The 26,063-nt window shown below is 35.2% G+C and overlaps 1 protein-coding gene across 5 annotated transcripts in view; it reads left to right on the forward strand.

Moving 5' to 3' along the window:
* Positions 1 to 7,256: 7,256 nt before the first annotated feature.
* Positions 7,257 to 26,063, forward strand: part of LOC149567027 (Ubiquitin-like superfamily protein) — a 66,563-nt gene continuing 47,756 nt past the window's right edge. The window contains exons 1-4 of one of the 5 annotated variants that reach the window (XM_089820244.1): positions 7,257 to 7,407; positions 20,651 to 20,856; positions 21,314 to 21,499; positions 21,788 to 21,827. In XM_089820244.1, coding sequence (XP_089676370.1) covers positions 21,317 to 21,499; positions 21,788 to 21,827 — 223 coding nt within the window. In that variant the 5' untranslated portion in view covers positions 7,257 to 7,407; positions 20,651 to 20,856; positions 21,314 to 21,316. Of the gene's footprint in view, positions 7,408 to 20,276; positions 20,326 to 20,650; positions 20,857 to 21,313; positions 21,500 to 21,787; positions 21,828 to 26,063 lie in introns of those variants that run through there. The other 4 variants (XM_089820242.1, XM_089820246.1, XM_089820243.1 and 1 more) reach the window with 4 other exon arrangements.

A 26,063-nucleotide genomic window follows, 5' to 3' on the forward strand; every position in this document is an offset into this window, starting at 1 on the left:
TATGAGGTTAGGTTTACTAATGTGCTTTCCATTTTCATGACGAAGAGATAGGGCTCCTAGTATAGAATTTTAGAGACAATGTCGATAAACTTGAAATGGCACTAGAAAATTCATGAAACACGACTAGAATTTGTAAATATGATTCAACAAACAAGACTACTTGTACTTGCCCTGATGGCTTCTTTGCATTCTCCACAAGAATCCCTCTCCTTCTGGATCAAACTGAAGGTATACACAACATTTATTAGAAGATGAGTTTATCCATCTTTCCATTGACTTGGAATACTATGACTCATCAACTCTCTTAACATTGTTCTCTATTTCTGCTAATAGCTTTTCGTTATCAAATTAGACATCATCCTCAACTAGAGTTTCTCTACACCATGGAAATTGCATGGAATAAGATGCACCAGAGAAGGGCAAAATAGAAAGAGTAAAATCAAATGGACTACTTCAACAAAAATATTTAGATTTTGGTGATTGGTGTCATCACGTAATTCTAGTAAATTTGAAATAAAGTTATGTTGAACGAATAAAAGGGTTTATCACAAAAAAGCGTATTATTATTACTTAATTTATTTAAAAGTTGTTATATAGGATAAGCATGAATGCCTTATTATTTTTTATTGGTTTTAGATTATTTTTAATGTTTTGTGTTCAATACAAAACTTTAGTGGTTAACTTTTATGTTCTTATGTAATATCTAAATTAAATTCAAATTTATATTCAAGACCATGTGTTATTTATTATCAATCTCAAAATAATTTTTAATGTTCATTGAGACATAATTTTTTATTTAGATTTATTTGATTATAATATATTTTATGCCATTTAATTATTTTAGATATTTTGAATGACAAATCTTCTCATTTTTTTATTATATTGAAAGGTTTTATCAACTTATTGTGTTCAACTCATCTTTATTTTGAAGTTATTTCAAAATGGCACTTTAGTAGGTCTCCATACATATTGCAATACTTGTCTTAGAAGAAGCACTTCTCCATTTGTTGAACAATTCTTATAGATATTGAAATGCAAGAGCAACCTAAAAGTATATCAAGGAAATACTCAATATTTTCTTGAAATTCTCAAAAAGGTATTCAATGAGAATTTCTTAAGTTAATGATTATATAGGCGTTAAAGGCTAATGTCCTAAATTATTTGAAGTGAACAATAATAATTAAAGTTATGGAAAATGAGTTCATAAGCCTATATTAATATCTTGGAATATAATGTTAACTGATGTCATAATTTCATTGCAAATATTTCCACTAAAAGAATATAAAGAATAAATCTCCAACATATGCAACAATAAATCTCCAACAAATGCAACAATTTATCAAGGATAAACTCTTGGATGCATAAAATACAAGATATATATTAAGATTTGAGATAAAAATAATATGACAAAGAAAGCTTATAAATTAAATTTTAAATTTCTAAATGAGATATGGCATTGGAGAAACATGTTTATGAAATAATAATAATATGAGAGCATTGATTCCAAGAGTGTCAATGGCAAATAATTTAGAAATGTCTATAATGTAAAACATCATCTTATGGAGAGGACCTATAATTTCTAAATATTTAGTATGTTGATTAGCTTCAAAATCCATATATATTCTCCATGATTCAATATTATAAACTAAATTTTATTTATTGTTAAGCCAATGGATCATTTTCAATGTGTTTATACTTTGTAAATGCCTTCAGAAAAATAACTATAAATATTTGAATGAATTAAATAAATATTTTATTGGACATGTATTTGAAATGTATTTATTAGCTAATTAAATTCAAATTTGTATTCAAGACCATGGATTATTTATTGTTGATTTGAACATAATTTTTTATGTTAGTTGAGACTTAATTTTTTATTCAGATTTATTTGATTATATTATATGTATGTCATTTACTAATTTTAGATATTTTGAAGGATGCATCTTATCTATTTTTAATTATATTAAAAGATTTTATCGACTTATTGGATTCAACTCATCTTCATTTTGAATTAATAGGAATAAATAAGGACAAAGAGGTAGATAGAGATAGGGGGAGATTTGGTAAAATAAAAAATTTTAAAAGAGGGAAGAGAGATGAATATGTGTGCGCACCTGCATGTGTGTGTATATATATATATATATAGATATATATAGAGATATATATATATATATATATATATATATATATATATATATATATATATATAGAGAGAGAGAGAGAGAGAGAGAGAGAGAGAGAGAGAGAGAGAGAGAGAGAGAGAGAGAGAGAGAGAGAGAGAGAGAGAGAGAGAGAGAGAGAGAGAGAGAGAGAGAGAGCTATTAGATGACGTATTTTTTGGTAAAATTTTAATGACAGATTTCTCATCAAGTGCAAGGTGGTAGTACTTTAACTCTTATTGAACTGAATGAATCTATTTTTGCTTCAACATGCTTTACTCAACATATAATGAAGGGAGACACATAGCGTGTGCAAGAGAGAAATATGAATAGTGAGGTGGGTGATGAAGGGATATAATGATAAAGATATATGAAATGGTAGATAGATACTAGGTTCCTCCTTAAAATTGATAGTTGTCTATGAGAGGCATTTCCTCATAACTAACATCTATACTCTATAGGAGTATTTGTTTTGTTTAGCGACCTAGCACAACTACTCCTGTTATGGACAAACCATTTTACAATAGTTGTTACATTACAAACAATTTTTCGACAAGAAAGTGACAATAACATGCAAGTATAATTCCGCCAACTACTATATAACACATAATATGAAAACCCAACACAACATGATTGGGGGCATCTAATGACTCATGTAGATGTACACTTAATAAGTGTGCATATGACAACAAAGTATTTGATAGATCTATACATTTATTTATTATTGATGACGTAGTAAAAAGGTGTTAGTCATTGAATCACCTAGTCACAATAAATAGAGCGATAAATTGTGTGAGAAAAGACAATAATTAGATACGTGTTAAACAATCAGAAAAATATATAATCCTTTGTAGCTTGGGAAACACATTATACTTACAAAAAACATTTGAATGAAAGCAAGTCTTATTAATGGAGCTATTATATTGAGATTACAGATATGATTTATAGGCTAGATTGTAGGCCACCAGGCATGTTGATGTATGTTGTAGCACAATTAAATAATTATAATAGGTCACCATGGAACCATGAAGATCTTAAATTTATACCCACAATATCTATCACTTTGAGCAGTCAACAAAAATTTCCAATCACTATGTCCTAGGCTATCACTTTACATAAATCTCATGGGCTTATGCTACAAAAAGTGACGGTGGATATTGTTATTACTGAGAGACAAGGTCTAACTTTTCTAGCTATATCTAAAGTCAAATAAATGGATGAGACCCACTTTCACCTTTGATAAATACTCCAAAATGAAAAGTAATCTACATGTAGTTTTTGAAATATTAAGCAGCCAAAACAAGGGGGGCTGGCTTTTACAAATCAAACTAGCAGACTACCATTATATTACCATCCATAGAAAGGAACACCCCCAACCTACATTAACACTCCAAAAATAATGACTAACATCAAAGTAACAACATATGGATAAGTAAAGAAACTAACAGGCATCTATCTAAGATAATTTCTAACCAAATTGCTAAAAGTAAAGAGTTTTTTAAACAAAGGCATCATAACCTTAAACCTAACCAAGTCCAACTACCAGTAAAGCTAAGAACACAAAACCATAAGGAAACAAGGCACTAACTATGCTTTCCCTCATTTTTTCCCTTGAGGAGGATGCTTGCCCAATTTTCAACTAGGTTTCTAAACAACAACTTGGCATCCTCTTGGCTTAGGTCCTCTTCCTGGCTGTCCTTCAACAGATGCAGGGTAGTGGTTGCTGCATGAGTCACCTTGACAATAAACTTAGTCAACAAGTTGAATCTATCCTCGAGAACCTACACTTTGTCTCTCAACTCTTTAACACCCAAATTTAGGGCTTCCATTGTTTCCTCTAGTTTGCTTCCCAACTTGTCCATCTCCCTACCCATGCTATCAACCTACAAAACCAGAGAGTTAGAAATAACTTTACCAATGGGAGTTACTCAATTTGGGGAGGACACCATTGTAGGAGAGGGGGCCTTATCCACCGTCTTCGAGAACTGGTCCTGCATGAGGTCCACTGTATTCATCATGAGGGACTTAGAGATGTGGATCACCTTCTTATCCTCCTTATCCTCCCCTCTTGAGGCCGACTCAGGCGAATCTGAAACCTCCACCTCCCCATCTTTACCATCATCCTTTCCCCCATTGTAGTTCAACATCTTTTGTTTCATTCGCTGCTTTGGGGGGGCCATATCCTTTGAGCCCAACTCATCCTCCTCCTAAGAGGCAATTGTTCTAATTTTCCGTTTGGCATTCATTTTTGCCAATCTCCAAGACATCCTTCTACCCTCTTTGACTTCCTCCCCTGAATCCATCAATTCCTTCTCTTTCCCTTTCTCCAAATTCGCCTTTTTACCAAGTTGGTCTTCTTTCTCTCTTTATGGGACTCGTTAGGCGAGGGTTGGGGGCTAGGGATCTTAGGTCCAGTAATTCTTAAAGGGACTTGAAGGGGACAGGGGTTATGGATAGCAGGGATATCAACCTCCACAATTCTAGGAGGTAAAAGGGCCAAGTGAAAATGGTATAAGCAAAACATTAACCCTTGGTGAAGGATAATGTAATTGGCACTTTTTTTTAATTTTTTCCCTCACATCCGCAATAGTGTTGACCAATTCATGCAACTAAAAGAAAGGAATGGATAGGCTATCATGGTGCCTAAAATGGTTTAGGAGGGGAAAATGATAGTAATAGAAAACACAGTACCTCCCTTCAAGCGTCAGATACTTCATCAACTCCAAACACACCTCATTTCATGGCTTCGGAAGCTGTTCCCTTAGAAACCCACCATGGTGGTGAATGGGTTCCTCACCTTCCTAGAAGAAGTGACACAGACTATCCTCATCTACAACCCTCATCACTTTCTGTCATTTTCCACCCTTCAACAAAAGACTCGTCACTAAAGCAATAACTTCGTCAAACACCTGGAACGAGATGCCATTTACCGTCACCCTTTTGGCCTCCCAGGAATTAACGAATTGAAGCCAACAACTCTCATCATAACCATTCGTCGCCTCCATGAATGGAACCAGACCACCCTCCTTTAACATATACCAAGTAAAGGGTTTCTAAGCACTATGCTCAATCTTTGATGGTTCAATACGTAGTAGGTCACCTCCCATCTTCGCAACACTACTCACACTATTCAGAATATTAGACCAGGGTCAAATTCTGAAATTACAGACACTCTCATGCAAAAACAGAAGTTGCAAAATAAAACCCCTAAATGTCTTTAATGTCATGAATACCCGTGTCTTTTCTCAATCTAGTTAGCATGTGCTAGCTGCCACTACCCCTTTCCCACTTTGTCTCATCATCATCATAATACCGATGCCATTGAAATTTGAATTATTACTCGACGTCTAATACGATCTCATAATAAGAAAAATAATAAAAAATACACCCAAATCGTACTTTGATTTTCTTTCCCTCTTGAACCTCATGTCTTTATAATTGGGAGTACCCTTTATAACTTCTCACCATCTGTCTATGGTGACCCAACCCCATTAGTTGATTCAGCACCGAGTTGTCACCTTTGTCAATAAAACCATGTAGTTGTTGAAAATACAAAGCTATTAACCATAAATATGGTAGTAACTATTCAAGAACAACATCAAAAGCATACAAGACTATAGACTTAACCCTTGTACCCTTCAAAAGTGGAAGTGTGAGTGCTAGTAATAAATATTTAAATATTTCCTATGAATTATTTGTGACGTTCATTTTCAATACTCACTTTAGAAGACTTTGAAATATGTCACAGGAATAGCAAGTGCCACATAGTGGCTTAGTACTTGCCTTTAGTTTATATATAAATATAGTTTTAATTTAATAAATTTATTATAGTTTATAAAATATTCTAATTAATTAAAAATTATATATTTATATTTTTCTATAATGATATTAATTATAATTATAATTTATATATTATTTATTAATATAATTCTTGATATATATATGTTTTATTGCACATATTATGTGACACTATTATATTACAAATAAATTATAATATTTTTATAATAATAATATTTCTTAAATGATTATATAATATAAGAAATATTTATTTTAGTATTTTTAATTGAATGACAAAATTTATATTATAAAAAAAATATAATATAAAAATATAAACCAACCCACTTAGATGAAAAAATTGTTAAAAATGAATCACATTCACTTGAATAAAAATCAACTAACCCTGACCAATATAAGAGATAAATGAATTCACCCAATCAAATTCTAACAAAATATATTCTACAAATTGTAAAGTTAAAAATCTAAATATTTTAATTAATAAAAATATTAGATATTTATATTTTTCTATAATGATAATAATAATAATAATAATTTATATATTATTTATTAATATAATTCTTTATATATATATATATATAATGTGATTCTATTATATTACAAATAAATTATAATATTTTTATAATAATAATATTTCTTAAATGATTATATAATATAAGAAATATTTGTTTTAGTATTTTTAATTGAATGATAAAAATTATATTATAAAAAAAAGTAATATTAAAATATAAAAATACAAACCAATCCACTTACATTAAAAATAAAATTAAAAATGAATGACATTCACCTGAATAAAAATCAACTCGCCAATATAAGAGCTAATGAATTCACCAATCAAATCTTAGCAAAATATTTTCTTCAAATGTTAAAAAACTAAATATTTTAATTAATAAAATATTATATATTTATATTTTTCTATAATGATATTAATTATAATTATAATTTATATATTATTTATTAATATAATTCTTGATATATATATATATTTTATTGCATATATCATATGATACTATTATATTACAAATAAATTATAATATTTTTATAAAATAATATTTCTTAAAGGATTATATAATATAAAAAATATTTATTTTAGTATTTTTAATTGAATAACAAAAATTATATTATAAAAAAGTAATATAAAAATATAAAAATATAAACCAATTTACTTAAATTAAAAATATTAAAAGTGAATGACATTCATCTAAATACGAATTGCATCTACGCTATGCAACATATTAGTTTAATAACAAAAGTTAAATCAATTAATTCTGATTCGTGCAAATCAAAAATTTTAATCACAAATTAAAGTATTAAATTCAAAATGTGTCACAATAGTAGCGTACTGGAAAAGTATTTTGAAGAATGTTCAGATTCGTATATATGGAGATTTGATAAATGTCTGAATTTTAGCAGAAGCTTTCTCGGTTTTTGAGTTCTGCTTCCTTGTAGTAAGGTAAGAAACACCACGCTCTTTTGGTATCTCTGATGTTAATTCATTTAACGCTAATCTCATATATGGTTTTTTCATATTTCAACTGTGATTTATTTGCTTCAATAGGAACTTCATATAAACTTGCATTCATGGAAAACTCAATAAATTTAAAGTGCCCGAAAAATATATCAATTAAACATATGTCAACATAACCTCAGCATAACATCGGTAAGATTCCGTGCCAATTTATTCCACAGAAATTGTTTTTTCTTTCCTTGGCAAGTCTCAGGTGGGTTTTGTGCTGTATGGGTGAATTCTGAGAAGTACTGGAATGCCTTTGAGCCCTTTTGAAGGCGGTTCTAAATCTCACCGAGTATTCCGATTAATTTTAATAGACAGTGGGCATGCCCTTGTTATCATATTCTATTTTCTGTTCTCGAGTGAAATTTCTTCATTCACCCAAAACCCTTCAGAGTTAAGACTGACCTTGCTCTCTTACTGAATAAACACGGGTGTCCTCTTGAGGTTGGAATATTATATTTTTCACGGTCTTTTTCAACGATATGTGATAAGATAATCACCATTAGATATGGGTAGGGTTCTGAGAGTGTCATCCCTATCCCGGAGCTTGATTTTTTTGGAGATGATGCTGTTGCAAATTTGTTTGAAAAGTTTTGTCTCATTTTGATGTGACCCATTTCTCCTTTTCTTCATTTTTTCCTGATTGTAAAAAGTAACCGTTGTGAAGTGGATTCCACAATTATAGAGCAAATTTGAAAATTCAAAAATCCATTATGAAATGGTCAAAAGTCCCGCGCTCAGATTGTAGAGCCCGGGCAAAATTTTCAAACTTTTTCACACAGAGATAATTCTAAGAGGGTTTCATAATCCCTGCAAGTTCTCGTTTTTTGGGTTGTTTAACTGCTGTTCATGGGCCATTACAGCAATTGGATTTGTTATCTTTCCCGGTAGTGTAGATGTTATTATAAATACAATCATACTAAAGTCGTTCTAATTTCTTGAGATTGTAGAACATAATCTGAAAATTTGCACATGCGGAGTTATTTCTTGTTGTTTCATTCAGTCATTGATTACTGAATTATATTGAAATAGCACTCATAGAGAGTCCTAACAAGAGATTGAAAAGTGGATGCAAGGATGTGAAACTATTTTCAAGGGCAAATTAACTGGAACATCCAGCATTCATTACATATTTGAGACTCAATATGAAGATTCTGTTATCCTTGTCATTGACATCTGTTGCAAGAAAGGCTAACAGGGGCTTATGTTTCAACCTACCATTCCTAATAGCGAGAAACTTTGTAACCGGAAACCAGAAACAAGGAATGCAATGTAAATGACAATGTGACAAAAATCGATGTTGGATGAGGTTTTGTGCAAGAAATGAATTATAACTGTTTTCTGTTCACATGCATAAATTAATAATATTTTAATTTTTAAACATTATACTATCATAAATAGGGGTGACACATAAAATCACAATATATTCATATTGGGGCATATGTTTTGGGAAAGAAGGATCAATTTAGACATTTTCTGAACTATGTCTACAGTTTCAATCTTTTTTTTAATCATAAAATAGCAGCAGAGGTGCTGCACCTGTAAAATTTAAAATAAAATGGTTTTTACACCAGATCATTGCTGAGAGTGAATAAAGTCCATCAACAGGCACCAAAATCACTAAACAAAATTCACCTGTACCGACTCTTGCTGGCAATGAAAGATACACTAAGCCACTACTGAAAAGAAGCTAAAAATTTCACCCTAGGGAAGATATGGGGGAAAACATGAAACTAAACATTTGCTCCTCTTTTCGAGTGGATTTGATGCTACATGTTGAAAGTTGGCTTTTTCTTCCTTTTGCTTTGTGCTACTGTCCAAATACCTTCTTGGGCCTTATCACCAGTTATCTCATTTACTTTCCCTAATGCAATATTCAGATTTCTAAAAGGGAAAGATTGGGAACTGCTCTCAACAGCAACTTCCACTCAGTAGGAAGTGAGTCAGCCATGCTGCAGGCATTCCAAGTAGGAGGAAGAATTGAAAATCTTGGTGCAGGCTGTGATTTTTTGGGAGGGACAATGGAAATCTCAGCCTTCTAGGCCTCCACCAAGGAAGTAGCAACTGCTCCCATATCACTGTCACCCCATTAATAGGGGAACCAACCAGCATATGCAGAGTGCACTGAGCCTTGTGTAGAGAAGCCAAGCATGATCCCTTTTGGTTTTTGGGTGCTCATCTATGATCTCTCTGACCTGATCAATTGCAACTGAGTAGTGGTAGGGGGTGACATCTTTCCACTATGAAGCTTGACAATCCTTCCTTTGTTTAGCATGCTGGTGTCTAGTGCAAAAACATCTATGACACCGGAAGGGCACACTCTCATAATCTTAAGACTGTATCCAACACCCATTTTTAGTGTTGAAAGAAATCTCTGCAGGAAAATCTTTTTTGGCATCCATCTCCACCAGTAGTTGGGCATACGTGGTATAGAAGTAATTTGTAGATCCGTCAACAACATCCAGCTGCAAATTGCTGATAGCTTCAAAACTGGAGTCAAACTGAAATTGAAAAGGTATGCTTGGAAGCCTTACTCAAATAGCAGTAGCACATAAGTATTCCATACTTGGATCAAAAGAAGGGTGCTATGGCTTTAGCATTAGCATGTGTTGATCACCTTCCCATTGGTAGTCACAGAGAACCATTGTGCACAACCATACTTGGCCAAAACTATGAAATCTCCTGATCAAATCATGTTTTGAGAAGTAATCAACATTTTCAATCACCTCCATCAAAATATCCTCTCCTAGGTCAATATTCAGAGGCCCATTAGCAGGATGAAGAGCCTAAGACATCACAGGATGTTTGAAGGCCCATACAAGGGAAGGTCTATTCCCCATCCGATCCAAATTTGCCTTCAGTGCATTTAACTTATGTTGATTCCTAGTATTGTCAACCTCAACATATCGTTGTTCCTCCCTATGCTGCAAACCATAGCTGTATCAAATGCTCCTACTGGATCTGAAGGTCGTTGCCCATACTGCTCACCAATGTCCACATCCCCAAACCACATGCAGAGGATTTTGATGTCAAAACCATAGTTACAAGACTCGGGCTTGCTTCGGACTTGGCAAGCTGGTTTCGGGTTTAGACAAACACAAGATAAGTCAATCTTTTCACTGACAACCTGTTGTGCTTCTTTGAGTGTATTTGCTTGAAAAAACTCCATTTTGCATTCACATCTTGAAGAATTACATGGCTGGTTCAATATACAAACTACAATCCTTTGTAGATTTGGCATCGTTGTACCAAACATCTCTCACCATGCATCTGAAACAAGAAAATTAAAAAATTAGTTATATAACTTTGTTTTTTTCAATGTAAAATGGTAATAGAATTAGAAACTAGCGTCATAGAAAAGTGCCTGATTTTTCTCTCATAAGTCTCATGAGAATAAGTCCCCTTGTGCCTTCTTATACATTTCTATCTCATGGGCTACATTTATTCCAGCTGTTTCAATAGGTGACATTCTCTCTACAACATCATAGAGCTCATTCTGCACCTCATCATCAGCATTGAAACTTGAGTGAAATGTAATGTCGGATTAAGGTAGTGGGCAGTTGCATGTATAGGTCCATGAACTATATTGTGCCATTGTTGATCAATGACATCCCATATGGCACCATATTTATCTCGATTCCTTGAATAAAAAGATCTAATGGCCTCTTTCACTATATCCATGCCTTCATAAATGTATCAGATTGTAGGCATCTCCTCAATTTGTAGAACAACAAGAGACTATGAATTGCAATCATTGTGAAAGTTGAAACATTAAACTTTAAGTTTTAAGTTTTATCTTTTAAAAATGAACAGTGAACATAAATAAGTATGAACAAAAATGATGAAATCAAGAACTTCAGGTAACTTCTCTTAAATGTAAAAAGTGTATATATAATTCATTTGCATAAAAAGAGTGGGATTTCTTTGCTCTCCTGTCAAAAAAAGAAAAATATGTTAGGGCAAAATTACATGGACCACCAGAAGAATTGCATGAAATGAAAAATGTTTTTGCATTACTCAAAAAGTAAAAAAAAAGTTCAATATAAATAAACAACTGAATTTCTAACCACCCTACTGTTCATTAGTATACCAACAATTTATTAGCAATACAAGTCAAACATAAAAATAGGATTTCTAGTGAATTGATCACATATATGTTTTCTACCATAGCAAAACACAAAATTTTAGCAGAAAATTTCCAAGGGCCTACTGGAGAGAAGTACCCCCGGACTGGGTCACATTCTTAGCACTGTCATTAGTCAAGCTGCAATTGTGATATGTACATCTGCTTCAGTTCAGCCTTAAAAACGATGAACCCATTGTACATTTCATTCAATTCCTTTTGCCTTGACTGTTTGCTCAGGGTTTCTACAAGCCTTTTTATGTTCTTTCAGATCTTCCTCTTAATTCTAGTCTGTACAGTCGGCCCTTGGTGATTTTGACAAAGCTTCTTCATTCTGGCCTTGAAGGATCTTGAAAGAAACCCCAAAACTTAACAATTTACCTATCTTGCTGACTTGAATATGAAATCCTCCTCTGTTAATTCTTTAGCCAACTATAGTTTTAAATTGCAAACATAAACACTCAAAACCCTAACATTTGTCTTTCATTATGTTTTCAACCTTGATGACACCAAACTGCCTTGAAATCTTCTTATAAACAAAAACAATTTTTTGGACCATGAAACAGCTTGGGCGAGGAATAAAGGAAATGATATCTTCTCATTACATGTTATTTCCATGAATGAAGCACCATGAAGACTTCCAACAGTGGATACTTTAGTATGCGGATATCCTTTTGTAAGCTCACTGACACGTTCTAGTTTTAGTTAATTTTAGTGTATGCCAGAGCAGGCAAGGATTTTAATGTGAATGTCTGGAAAATGATAAACCATCAATGTAATGTCCCCTTTTTAGCATTCATAGCATGATGTTGTCGTTAGCCTATTTCCCCCTGGTCCCGTAGGCTAACCAGGACATTAAAGAGACTTAGAGGCCATTTGGCCTAGATAATTTCAGTTGCAAGTCTTTCTAAGGGGTTTTGAGGCAACTTTGGGCATACTTACTATTTATAGTAAGTCATCTTGGATATGGTCGGACATCCAGTGGCAGCGGTATGTCGATGGTAATTGTTTAAAATCGGCAAGAAGACTTGTTTATCATTGATAAGATTTGTTATGCATTGATAAAGCTATTTTATAAAGTTAAATTTAAATATTTAACTTTATTAATGCATAGACTATAGTTTGTGAGAAATATTTAAATTAAAAGAGTCCCCTTTATTTTATAACACATTGGAGACATAAGTTACATAAAAGGGAGTGATGTTTTATCCCACATTGAGAAAACGAAGGATGGAGCCCTTGTGAGAACACTATAAAAAAAATGGAAGAGCTTTTTTTAGGCATGCTTGGAAATATCAAAGAAATTGGGGAATTTTCTAGAGATTATGTCTCAATAGTTTGAAGGACGAAATCCCTTCAAGCTGGAAATCTTGATGCCATTGAAAGATATGGTCTTGAGATTCAACATAGTAGCAATCCGAAAAAGCAGATATGAAAAAACAGTCCGAAAAAGCGGAATTGAAAAAGCAGGCTGAAAAAGCGGGTACGAAAAAGCAGAACTGAAAAAGCAGACCGAAAAAGCAGTTCGAAAAAAGCAAAGTAGAAAGGGCAGCATAGAAGAAAATTATTACAGCCATCTACAACCAGGTTCTTTTGTTAGTATTGTTTTTTAGGGTGTTATAAGCTTTCAGCTGTAAGTGTGCATTATACCAGCATTATCATTTTGTAATTCATGTAAATGCCAAAGTCTTGGCCATATTTCATGAGCATTGTAATTTTCATTGCAATTAAGAAGATAATAGTTGTTGGTGTCATTTAAGCAATTTAATATCATTATTTATCAGCTAGTTAGTTTGCATACCAACTGTTTGTAAAAATGCCAGTTGGCTGTAGGTGTTCATTTTTCATGCTTAGATCATATATATGCACTGAATATTGTCAAAATTAGTAGCACACTCATGTTAGGTCATTGTGTAGTCCATTGTAGTCTTCTAGCACAAGATTCTCATTGATGCAAATTGAAGAAAAAGTCATTTGAAGCTAGTTGAAATACTATATCAGTCATACGTCCCTTGCATGTGAATTGTTTGATGAAATTCCTTGAGCTTTCATCAGCATTTTTGAGGGCAGATTTGAGGAGGGTCATTACAGTGGTATCAAAGCTTGCTTGCAAAGTGTTTGACGAAATGTCAAACAACTGAAGTATAAAGATTTTTGGTGTTTGAAGAAGTTATAACCTATTGGGGTTATTACAGTGGTATCAGAGCTTGCTTGCAAAGTGTTTGACGAAATGTCAAACAATTGAAGTATAAAGATTTTTGTTGTTTGAAGAAGTTATAACTTATTGGGGTTATTACAGTGGTATCAGAGCGGTTTTCTGCCATCCTGTGGAGGTCTTATTGGGAATTTGGATTAGCCAGATAGAGAGAAATGTCTGACAAAATGAATGTCAGTCCAGATCAGGGAAAAGAAAGATTCTTACAGTTATTAGACACCTTAGCACAGGGACAGCGATCAGCAGAGCAGAGAGCACAAGAACAAAGTCAGAGATTGGAGCTTATGATGCAGATGATGGCTCATCAAATGGGGTTGAATGCTAATGTGGGTGGAGGAAATAATCAGAATGGTAATAACCAGAGTGGTAATAATCAGGATGGGACACATAATGGAAGCGAACAAGTGGGGAACAATTTCGATCATGCGCCCCAACAAACTAGGACAGTGAGTTCGAGGCCCATTATTCCCACATTTCCTCCTAGAGCTCCAGAGCAGCCCGTACCAGAGCCCCAGATCACTGATATATAGGACCAGCTGAGGAGAGATTGGGAAGCTGGAGGTCCAGATTTTACTGCTGCAATTATCTTTAGGGAGTATATAGATGTACGGATGAAGCATATGCCTCATGGACATGACAAGAACCAGAGCTATGAGCTACGGAAGAAAGTAGGGAAACTTCAATTACCATATTATGATGGCTCGGGGAAGTCTACAGCAAGAGCTTGGGTTCAAAGGCTTGACACATACTTTCAAATGAACCCTATGCTTGAGGAAGAAGCTATTAAGTATGCAGCAATTCACCTGGATGGGTTAGCACACCAGTGGTGGCATCATGGTATGGTCACTATGGGTCATGCACACATTACCTCATATGTGGAGTTTAAGGAGAGATTGATTGAACGTTTTGATAGGCCTAAGGACCGTACCTTCCCTATGACAGGTAGAAACTTGTATGAGGAGTTTAACAGACATGCTGATTCGATACAGGGAGACATTAGCATATCTTCAGGTAATGGTTTTTCTGCATCATCTGCACAGGTAGAAGGGGTTTTAGATGTTGTGCAGGTTGAGCCAGTTGCATCAGAAGGTGATATCATAGGCACACCGGATTGCGTGATTGACACAAATAGTGATTCCGGTACAGTTGGGCTGGATGAAGTTACAACAGTTGAGGATATTGTCATGTTTGAGGATAGTACAGTTGATCAGAAAGTGAGCATTCAGGACTTTGCAGAAAATGAGTATCAAGCACAGTTGGATGCTTCTTCACATGAGATAGAGGCTAGTAGCTCTTCACTTGGTTTGGCAAGCCAGCTGAAGACAGGGGACAAGGATATTGTCGCAGCTTCATCTCATCATGACAGGATGCATGGATTGATTGAGAATCACATTTGGATGATTCAACTGCAGGAGAGACAAAAAGGAGTCACAACAAGTTCTTCTTGTGACGACTTACAACAGATCAAGGAAGGCATGGAGGCAATGAAGGTAAGTTACATACACCCTACTTTTAGATCGCGATCATCTCCTTAATCTTACAGGGATCTATTTAGATGCATTGAAGAAGAAGGAGGAGGAGGTTGACCAGCTTTCTCATGAGCTGGAGGATACTCAGAATTCCTTGGTCTGTATTCAGTTGGCTCTCCAGGATTCTGAGAGACATGTGGACGAGCTTTGTCTTGAGGTGAGCCCAGTTTGGGAGTTAGCGCATATAGCAGGGACTCAGTTTTCTTTTACAGTCAAGTCACATGTTGATGATTTCTCAGAGATGACAGAGTTTACAAGAGAGTCCCAGGATCTGAGTATTACAGATGAGAGCTATTCTGAGGTTACTCCTTTGGACAGTGTACCAGGGATAGAGTATAGGAGTTCGACCAATCGGCACAATCATGTGTCTAGTCAGCTGAGAGTTGGCAAGCGAGACATTGCTATTGTGTGCGAACATTTTGATCTTGCTCGCCAGTTGTTAGCAGTTTATGGATGGGGTTCTCCTACTAGTGATGAGCAGGGAGGCAGTTATCTTTCCTTGATAGAGATCCACTCTTTATGGGAGGCTATTCGGATTCTGAGACAGAATTATATGCAGTTGGTAGCCGATAGAGATTATCTTATGGAGTGGGGGAGTACAACATATGAAGCATTATTGGCCAAGGAAGATGAGGTGAGTGAGCTTACTCAGCAGCTCGAGGTGACTTCTGAGATTCTTGAGAGTACACAATTGGCTTTCGAGGAGTCACAATTTCATTTGGCTAAGGTGACCGTGGAGTTAGAGCAACTGTAGTCTTTACCAGATTCTGTACAGTCACAAGCTGTGGTGTCTGGTAATTTGAGGATGTCCATGGTCGAGATTGTCAAAGACAGTGGAGATGGGAACGCATCCATCCTTGATACTAACATTGGCATATCGGGTTTGTTCCCACTAGAGTCAGGATCAGTTGAGTTGGGTGCTGCAGTAGATTGTTGTGGTATCCCTGACATGGTGGTGGCCTCTAGTACTGATGGCACGGAAACTAGAGATGTTGTATCAAAGATCATGTGTGATATTGGTGAGTCGACAGTTGGCGTGGTTCGTGCTAGTAGTACTGCTCCCTTGGTGATGTCTTCAGAGGTAGTAGTCAGTTCCAACATGGTTAATGATCGATTGTAGTCTGAGCCACTGACTAAGATTGGCGCATTCTATCGGCATTACATTGTGAGGTATGCTCATCAATTTACCTTTGATGACCATGTTGATGAGATGATGATACAGAGATGTACTTTGGTTCCTAGTGCTTGTCATCAGTTATGGGACGATTTGACACCTTGGGATGAGAGTTGTGATGGGCATGACATGGCGATAGGTTCTGCGGTTGACAGCTTGATAATACATGACTTAGAGCAGGAGTTTGGGAGTGATGCTTCAGCGGTTGTTGTTATTGATTCTACGCCTTTGGCTATGACATCTCTTGACTTAACTGGTGATCAGTCACAGTGGCTTGTATCACTTGTTCATGGTGAACTGTTGACCGAGGTTGGTTCTTTTTATCAGCATTATACTGCAAGGTATGTACATTATTTAGCATTTGATCCCTGTGTTGAGGAGTTGATGGCAGGCAAATTTGGTTTGGGTTCCATTTTTTGTTGTTTATCTTGTGATGTCTTTTCACCATCAGCGGTGCATGGGAGTTATGGTTATGATACAGTGTCCGATAATCTGCAAAGTTGTGTTGACTGTAGGAGTTGTGCAGTGTGTGGATTCTCCATACTTGGTGCAGTTTCATTCGGGAGCGTTCACCATTGTTGCAGAGTTGGATTATACATTTCGTATAGGCCAGTGGGATGCGTTGATGGTATTTACTGTGTTGGCAGCTTGATTTGTCCACTTTACTTGGGTTCTGATGTTCTAAGAGTTTGTGTCTCGTGGGTTTCTGACTGTGGCAGTTGTGATTTTGGAGTTTGGTTGAGCTGTAATTGTCAATTTGATTATGGATTCCTCTTGGTTAATTTTCAAAGTTTGTTGCAGGAGCCTATGTTGATTGACAACAGTATAGTTCATGACTACATTTGGGATCCAGGTGGATTGATTGGGTTGTTGTTCGACCATTGCTTGGGGACAAGCAATTTTGGGAAGGGTGGACTGTAATGTCCCCTTTTTAGCATTCATAGCATGATGTTGTCGTTAGCCTATTTCCCCCTGGTCCCGTAGGCTAACCAGGACATTAAAGGGACTTAGAGGCCATTTTGCCTAGATAGTTTCAGTTGCAGGTCTTTCTAAGGGGTTTTGAGGCAACTTTGGGCATACTTACTATTTATAGTAAGTCATCTTGGATATGGTCGGACATCTAGTGGCAGCGGTATGTCGATGGTAATTGTTTAAAATTGGCAAGAAGACTTGTTTATCATTGATAAGATTTGTTATGCATTGATAAAGCTATTTTTATAAAGTTAAATTTAAATATTTAACCTTATTAATGCATAGACTATAGTTTGTGAGAAATATTTAAATTAAAAGAGTCCCCTTTATTTTATAACACATTGGAGACATAAGTTACATAAAAGGGAGTGATGTTTTATCCCACATTGAGAAAACGAAGGATGGAGACCTTGTGAGAAAACTATAAAAGAAATGGAAGAGCTTCTTTTAGGCATGCTTGGAAATATCAAAGAAATTGGAAAATTTTCTAGAGATTATGTCTCAATAGTTTGAAGGACGAAATCCCTTCAAGCTGAAAATCTTGACGCCATTGAAAGATATGGTCTTGAGATTCAACATAGTAGCAATCCGAAAAAGCAGATACGAAAAAGCAGTCCGAAAAAGCGGAACCAAAAAAGCAGGCTGAAAAAGCGGGTACGAAAAAGCAGAACCGAAAAAGCAGACCGAAAAAGCAGTTCGAAAAAAGCAAAGTAGAAGGGGCAGCATAGAAGGAAATTATTACAGCCATCTACAACCAGGTTCTTTTGTTAGTATTGTTTTTTAGGGTGTTATAAGCTTTCAGTTGTAAGTGTGCATTATACCAGAATTATCATTTTGTAATCCATGTAAATGCCAAAGTCTTGGCCATATTTCATGAGCATTGTAATTTTCATTGCAATTAAGAAGATAATAGTTTGCGAAGATCTTGGGAGATGTTTTTGAGAAGATTAGACCCTGGGATGATTGCTAATATCTGTAATATAGTGGAGACGAGGATTAATGAGATGATTGCTCGGGTGGATGCTGCTTTTTCTAAAAGAGTTGAGAAACAGAAGGAGGAAGTTGTATGCTACTGGAGATGGAGTTTACAGATCCGGAAGAGAGTTGTCTGGCCGGTTAGAAGACTTGTTGGAGAACGAAGACGACATGGCAAGGTCGAGGTTGAGGTTGGTTTTGTTGATCAGTTTGTAGAGTCCACTGCGAAACTTGTAGAACAACTTGTTTTGCAGAAAAGGTTCCTAACCTTGTTGATGTTAGGAAGGAGATTTGTTTTCATGATCAATTGATTGGATCTGACATGAAAATTGCAGAGTATCTTATTGTGGATGATGAGATTGCTAATTATGGGGATTTACATATGGATGAAGATTTGCATATGGTTGCTGATATGGATCTGCATTCATATGTTGCTGCTGAGATGATTGAGGATGTATCAGTTATTGCTGATATGGATGTTGTTGATTTGGTTGAGGATCTACATGATACTATGGATCTATGTGTTCTTGATTTGCTTGAGTTACAGGGGTTGTTGGCAAAGCATTATGTTCAGTTTGTTCCTGGGAGTGAGCATGTTGATTGGGTTGCTGAGATTCATTCGATTCACATGTTTGTATGGATGAAGTCGCAAGGGTTGGTGTACAGATTTGTTCTTTTGTTTGGGATGGATTGGAAACCTTTTGTGAAGATGAAGTTGGTTGGAGAAATTTCTTTTGGCATCAAAGTATGGGACATACTTTTCTATCTACTTAGGGAGTTTGATGTAGGAGCATCTTGCATCACGGAATAAAAGGGGGTGTGTTAAAAAAAAAAATGAAGGTGATAGAGAGATGAAAATTAGAGGAAAAATAATTTTGAAAAAATAGAAAATGGAAAAATGGAGAGAAAAGGTTTTTTTCATTTATTGAGGTGCATGGGTGGCATAAAAAGAAAAATAGTTGTTATTTCATTTATCGAGGTGTGTAGGTGGCATCTTAGAATTTTGTGGAAAGTTCCTTAAATATTGTATTTAATATTTGTTGTGATCCACAAATGCAATGTAATTTTCTAATTGGCCACATGCTGGTGCTTAGTTGTATTTGGGTGAGAATTAAATACTTGTTGTAAGGTAGTTGTATTTACCTTTTATCCTGCATTGGTTGTGTTTGTAACATGTTGGGTGGTAAGTGCCTATTTAAGTAAGGCATATGAGCATTTGTAATCAAGCTCTCAAGGTGTGATCTATTCTTGTATAGAAGTTTGGAGAGAAGGATGAAGCAGAGGAGCGAAGTTTGAGAAGAACAAGTAGTTGCGGCTTGGGAAACAAGGAGATTGCTTGGTGGCTTGCAAGCACAAGTTTAGATATTCCTTGTAGGTTTCAACCAGAGTGTGGATATGGACTAGCTAGTGTTTGGATTGGATCTTAAGGGATCTTGCAGAACAATTAATTGCTTTGTATTTGACCATAACCGGGAAGGCCTTACGGCCCGACACATTGCATGTAATCAGTTACTTTATGAATAAAAACTTGTGTTTGGTATCAGATCTTATTTCTTGTGTTTTGTTTCCACTGTGTGGTTATTTCCTAGAGGCTAGGACATCTCCTTTGGGGATTCTCCTACCTTGCATTGCGCCAGGTCTAAAATAATTGAAGTAGTTATTGTTTCTAGTTGATCAGCAGTCAAATCCCTTTAATTTTTTGGTACCTACTTTTTCCAGCTGTTTGAGCTACCCACCAAATTTTAAATCATTTCTACATACACTTTGCAGATGTTCCAGCCGTCCACCTACCTTTTCGGATTTCTATCTATTTATTTGCATATGGATATGTTTCCAATAATTGTAGTTAAATTGCTTACTACATAATAAGGTATTATCATTATTTCTAATTTCTGAATATACAGGCATGCTTTCTTCTAAGAAGTTTTTAGTTCCTTAATTTCTATACTTGTATGCTGCATGTGTTAATACTGATAAGTAAGAATCATGTCTTGTATATTGAGTTTGGAGACTTCATTGATGTATATCGATGGGTGAGAAATGTGACTTGAAACAAAACTATAAATTCATTACGGTTATGTATTGCTCATACTCAATAAAATAATCTTTTTGTCCCGTGTGTTGAACACTGCAAGATATAGCTAATTTCATTTAGATAAATATCTAACTTTGTAATCTTAATTTATCTGGGACAGGTTTGACAGCAGTTGAGGGAGTACACCAAGTGAATTGTTCTGTTTGGAGTTACCTGGAAGGGATTAGAAATGGTTGTTTCAGGAGTTCCTTTCTCAATAAATTTTGTTGGAATTGACCTTTCACACTGGAAACTGACATTTTAGTGGGAATAATGTTCTTGTTACTTTTCAACTCAATTGAAGGATGAACCTATATATTTGTCTAGGTGATTGTCACATGAAATACTCATTTCATATATCAAATTGAATCTTGTTATCGTATGGGTAAAAAACAAAAATGTAGTAAATCGCATGACTAATGCAAGCCTCAGTCTGCAATAGGATACTGTGTGACAATGTTTATCTATTTTTCGATATTAAGAATTGATCAAACTTACTGTTTCTGTTTCATAAAACTGTTTTAATTCGCTAGATCTTACAATAGAAGCAACTTTAGCAATACAGTGGATGTTATTTTATATCTTTTTCATAACACCTTTTTAATACCCATTGTTCAAATATACAAGCCTCTTGAACAATACTGTTAATTGCAAAAATGTTAAAAACAGTTGTCCTGGCCAAATCTATGAAAGATTGAATAATAAATGATATGTCTGCTTGCAATTTGGTTGGACTTATGCATTGCACTGTTAACTTGCTTACTTTCTGTGGGCATCTGAACAGGCAATGTTCATTCGTGTGAAGCGTAAGAAGACAACATATTTTATACACTGTGATCCATCAGAAACGATTTTGGATATCAAGCAGAAATTGCAGTCACTTACCGACCATCCCACTAGGGATCAATGTCTGATTCTTCCTTCTTCAGAACAAGTTCTGGAGGATGCGAAGACCCTGGCTGCACAGAAGGTAACTGCTTTTAGTTGGTGGAATATCCTTTGGCAAGAAAACACAAATTAGTAATTAATCTGTGATTTTGTCAGAATTCTTTAAACAAAATAACTGAGGATTTACTTCAGTACTTGTAAGAACTATCTGTGAGTAACATTCCTTCACTAGTTTTTGCACTTTGGTGTTATATTTATATCTGATTATCTAGGTTTACCTCATGCATTTTTGACTTTTCTGTCATTGGTCCTGTGAGGTTGATGTGGCCTCTGTAATCCTGAGTATATTGATCTGGCCTTTTATTTGCAGGTTGAGAATGATGCTGTTGTTGCATTGACTTTAAGACAAGGTTTTCTTTGTGTCCCTGTCTTCTCTTTCTTTAGAGAATATATACAGGCATTTACTTGTTAAATTGAAAGCTTTTTAAAGCTATAATTGTTTTTGTCTTGGCTAATTTCTCCAGTTGGCACATGAATCTGTTTGTTGCTTTTGAAATTGCATTGCTACCACGTTTTTTTTTAAAGGGAAAGTAGTATAGTACATTTGATAATTGCAACTGTGGTTGGCCTATCACAGATAAGGAAATACTTCTAAAGAGTCTTCTTTATTGATCATTAATTTTAGTTGTACAAATTTTATTGCAATAGGATACTTAAATAGAAGGTGATGTTAGGATTTTGATTTCTTCCTCTCTTATGGTCTATGACATGCTTCCTATGCTGTCTAGAATATGAAAATGGCAGAATTTCCAAATGGGTCATGAGTTATATAGATGGGGGAATATCAAACACCTTTTCCTAATGTAAAAACAAGAAGATTAGAATTCACCTGTGTAAGCATTATGTTAGCCAACTGTATTCAGTCATATAAGATAAAAGTACACACCAAAACTAAGCCTCATTATAGATACATCCCAAAAATTGTAATGTCCCCAGTTGGGACTTTATTTGCCCTAAATTTCCCAACTTGGGTTTGGATAGTGCTTGGAAATGACAATTTACATAGTCTCTGGAATGTTTCCTACCAGGAAGTTGCCAATTTCTAGTGATTAAACATACATCATTATGCATTTAGATGAGATTAAGTTAAGAAACAAACACTGATTCATGATATGTAAGCCCTAATTCCTTACGCCTCTCATAATCAACAACCTTAAGAAGGATGGGGATTTTCTTGTCCTTAGTGTTATGGTAATTGCTTGTTGATTATTGAAAAAATGAAATGCACATATACACAATTGCATGGTCAATGAAATTATCAATTACTGAAAGAAAAATTAGAAAAATACCATAATTTCACTGCCCTACGGGATGGGGAGACAGCGTGACAAGTTTATGGGACGGGGGGACCGAGGGGCCTTAATTTGGGGACGGTGGGGGGATGGTGGCCAGGGAGTGGGGGGGGTGTATACCATAGAAGTGAAAATTGTTTTGGGGAAAAATCAGCAAATCAAAAGAGTTAGATTTTTTGAAAAAATTGGGAAAAAATCGTATGTGCAAAAAAGCAGATAAACTTGGAGAGAACAGTAAAAACTACTCAAAAAAAAATCAATTAAGGAGCATTTCCACATCATAGATATATTGAGAGTAATTAAAATATAGATTTCAACTAGTAGATTGTAGGAAATAGATTTTAATTATTTACAATTTCATATAGATATCACTGATTTTATTGCAAAAAATATAGCACAATAGCATGAAAGGTAACTAGATGGAGAAATTCAAATGTCAATTACAATGTAGTTTGTGACTTTTTGTACAAAGTCAACCTATAAACTAAGTACAGAGTTCCAAAACCTCAAAAGTAGGCAATGACGTGCTAGAGGGTATAGGAGGCCCTGTTGACGCTTCTCCTCGGGAAGTCCCTGACTTCAGTTCTTCAACAAAACTTTTAGAAAAGTTTGCCTCTTCCAAGATTTGAGGGTCAAGAGCATCATCATCATCATCAACATATTCAAAAACATCATCGTCACTTGTGATCCTCTTAGACTCTGGATCTATCTCGTCAAGATCATTTGGAGAGTCGTCCTCTATTTCCTGTTATTTTCTATACAGATATTAGTCTTTGCCTATAAATTCAAAACATAATGAAAACATCTTCATTTCAATGTAAGATAATAAAACCCCTACCTTGAGATTTCTTCCACTTCAATTTTAGGTTGTGGTAGACAAACACCAAGCCATTCATTTGTTTTTGCGTTAGACGGTTGTGTTTCTTGGAATGTATGTGTTCAAAAATATTCCAATTACTCTCACAGGCAGATGGGCATAGAGACTTGCATGTTTCTGCACTCTATCTGTAACATCATATTACAGATGACATTTTGAGGTAATGATATGAACCCAAACCTCTCCCTTGAGCCAAATTGGGAATTCATAACAAGTTGGAAGTCACAAAGAAATTGTTTCTAATATTATTCTCTTTTTAGTATTCATGTGATATGTCAAGGAAGCTTTGATTAGGGGAAATCTGATATTGCAACAATAAGATGAATTCAACAGCCAGCACCGATCTCCTTCATGACTGCTCAAAATGGATTGACATTACAGCTGTGTGTGCGGTGGTGCAAAAGGTTGGAGTTTAAACTTGATACTTTTTCAATGTCTATCACACCATATATTTGATTGTATAATTCTTTCTTGTTAAGTGGCCAGTCTTAAACATCACACACTAAGGAACAATTCAAAAACTAGTCATCTTTGACTATTTAATACTTTTAGTTTACAAATCAGTTGTTAGTGTGTGATGTATAAGCCAACCCACATTGTGGAGGTATGAATATTGCACATGACTTATTTGATAAAATGCCAAATCATGCACTATCTTATAAAATGCGGTGATTCTCATCAAGTGCAACATATTGGACACTGCAATGAGCCTAATCTCCACCTTCCTAGCTTGTGGCTCTCTCTAAAGGTGAGGCACTTTAACCATTTGACCCACACACCATGGAAGATTACAGTCATATGGCATACAATTATTTTAGGTTCAGGAAACAATGTTTGTGTCCATCCCAAGTTACTATACGTTGGAGTTAAATCATTCACTGGCACATCCAAATTATTAAAGTAAGAGGATGTTGAAGTTTGAGAAACTAATCCATTTGATATGATGCTTTTGTCATGCACAAGTTTGGTTAAAAATATAATGTATCATTCTAGAGAAATCAAAGAAAAATAGTTCTTCTATTTAAATTATGGAAGAAGAAATCATTCTATTAAATGTGCAAAGAAAACTTTAAAAGGAAAAAAAGATGTGGATCCCCAAGGAACGAATGAACATGGAAAAATATATTGTATGCAAGTCTGAATGCATGGATACCTTAGACTGGAAAGTCGTCAAAACTACAATGCTTAGGGGTGAAGAATCAAGTGCATGGCTGGTTCAAAATGCGTATTGCCGTCCACCAGAGATTCGTGACCAAAATATTCCCACCATTGAGCTGAAATATAGATCATGGGGAGATGATACCATGTAAGAATATCTTCAAATCTTAACAAATTTGCTGATCATGTCAACATAAAAAATAGACTATCAAAAGTTCATACACAAGAGTTTTCCTGGTTGGAAGGATGTTCTGGCTTCCTCGATGACCTAGAAGAGAGAAAACCCTTTCCCCTTTTATACATTTGCAGCTCTGACATAGTGTCTTTCAATTTTTGTGTGTCTTGAAACATTTTTTCCATGCAGATGAACAAGCCTTGTGTGATCTCAACATCAACATTTGTGAACTTTGTGTTGTAGAACAATGAGGGATTAAGAAGGTATCCTGTAGCATTCAGAGGAGAGCGCATCTGTCTATCCCATCTCCTGTCAATTATGTCTCATAATGGCTAATACCTTGTCCTATCATTTTCCAACCTAGCCTTCACCTTGTTGGCCCTATGCATGGCCTTATACAAATATCCCATTGGAGGGAGCAGCTAATGAGTTCGGACATCCAGTAGTCTCAATACTTTTGCAAGAGGCTCGAGAATTCTACCTCCTGGTTAATTGCTTCCCAAAAAGCTGGGAGTATACATGTACTCTGCAACTCTTATGCCATCTCAAATCGAGTCTTTTGAAATGCCTCCTTAACACATGCAATTTTTCCAATGTCCTCTAGGGTTAGATCAAGGCAACGTGCTACACATGGGGTGAAAAACATAGAGGGGTATTTGTCTGTCAGAAGTTTCCCTGTAGCAACACAAGCAATAACATTGCCTATAATAAATTGAACCACATTCTCTGGTCCAACATCTATGACTATTAGAACAAATAAGGAAGTTGATGAGGGACCGATTACTCCTATTTGTCAACCCATCTAATGTAATGGTGTACCCTATACTAGCCTACTCTAACCAATGCTCGTTAGCAACATGTTGAACATTTTTTATTGCATCATCGAGCATACCAACCCTCATCATATCATAAGATGGGGCCTGAAATCTAGGTTTTGTAGATGCAATGCCATCCATTGTAGCTTGCTAATATGGAGATCTACAAGCATGGAATGCCAAGGTAGAGGAGATATACAAATTTGAAATCCCCTGCAGTGCCTGTTCACAAAAAACTTTCTTCCACCCTGTACTCTCTAAAGTGGTTG

The sequence above is a fragment of the Cupressus sempervirens genome, chromosome 3, assembly GCF_028749045.1.
Source record: "Cupressus sempervirens isolate cs-2001-9-10 chromosome 3, ASM2874904v1, whole genome shotgun sequence".
Lineage (NCBI taxonomy): Eukaryota > Viridiplantae > Streptophyta > Pinopsida > Cupressales > Cupressaceae > Cupressus > Cupressus sempervirens.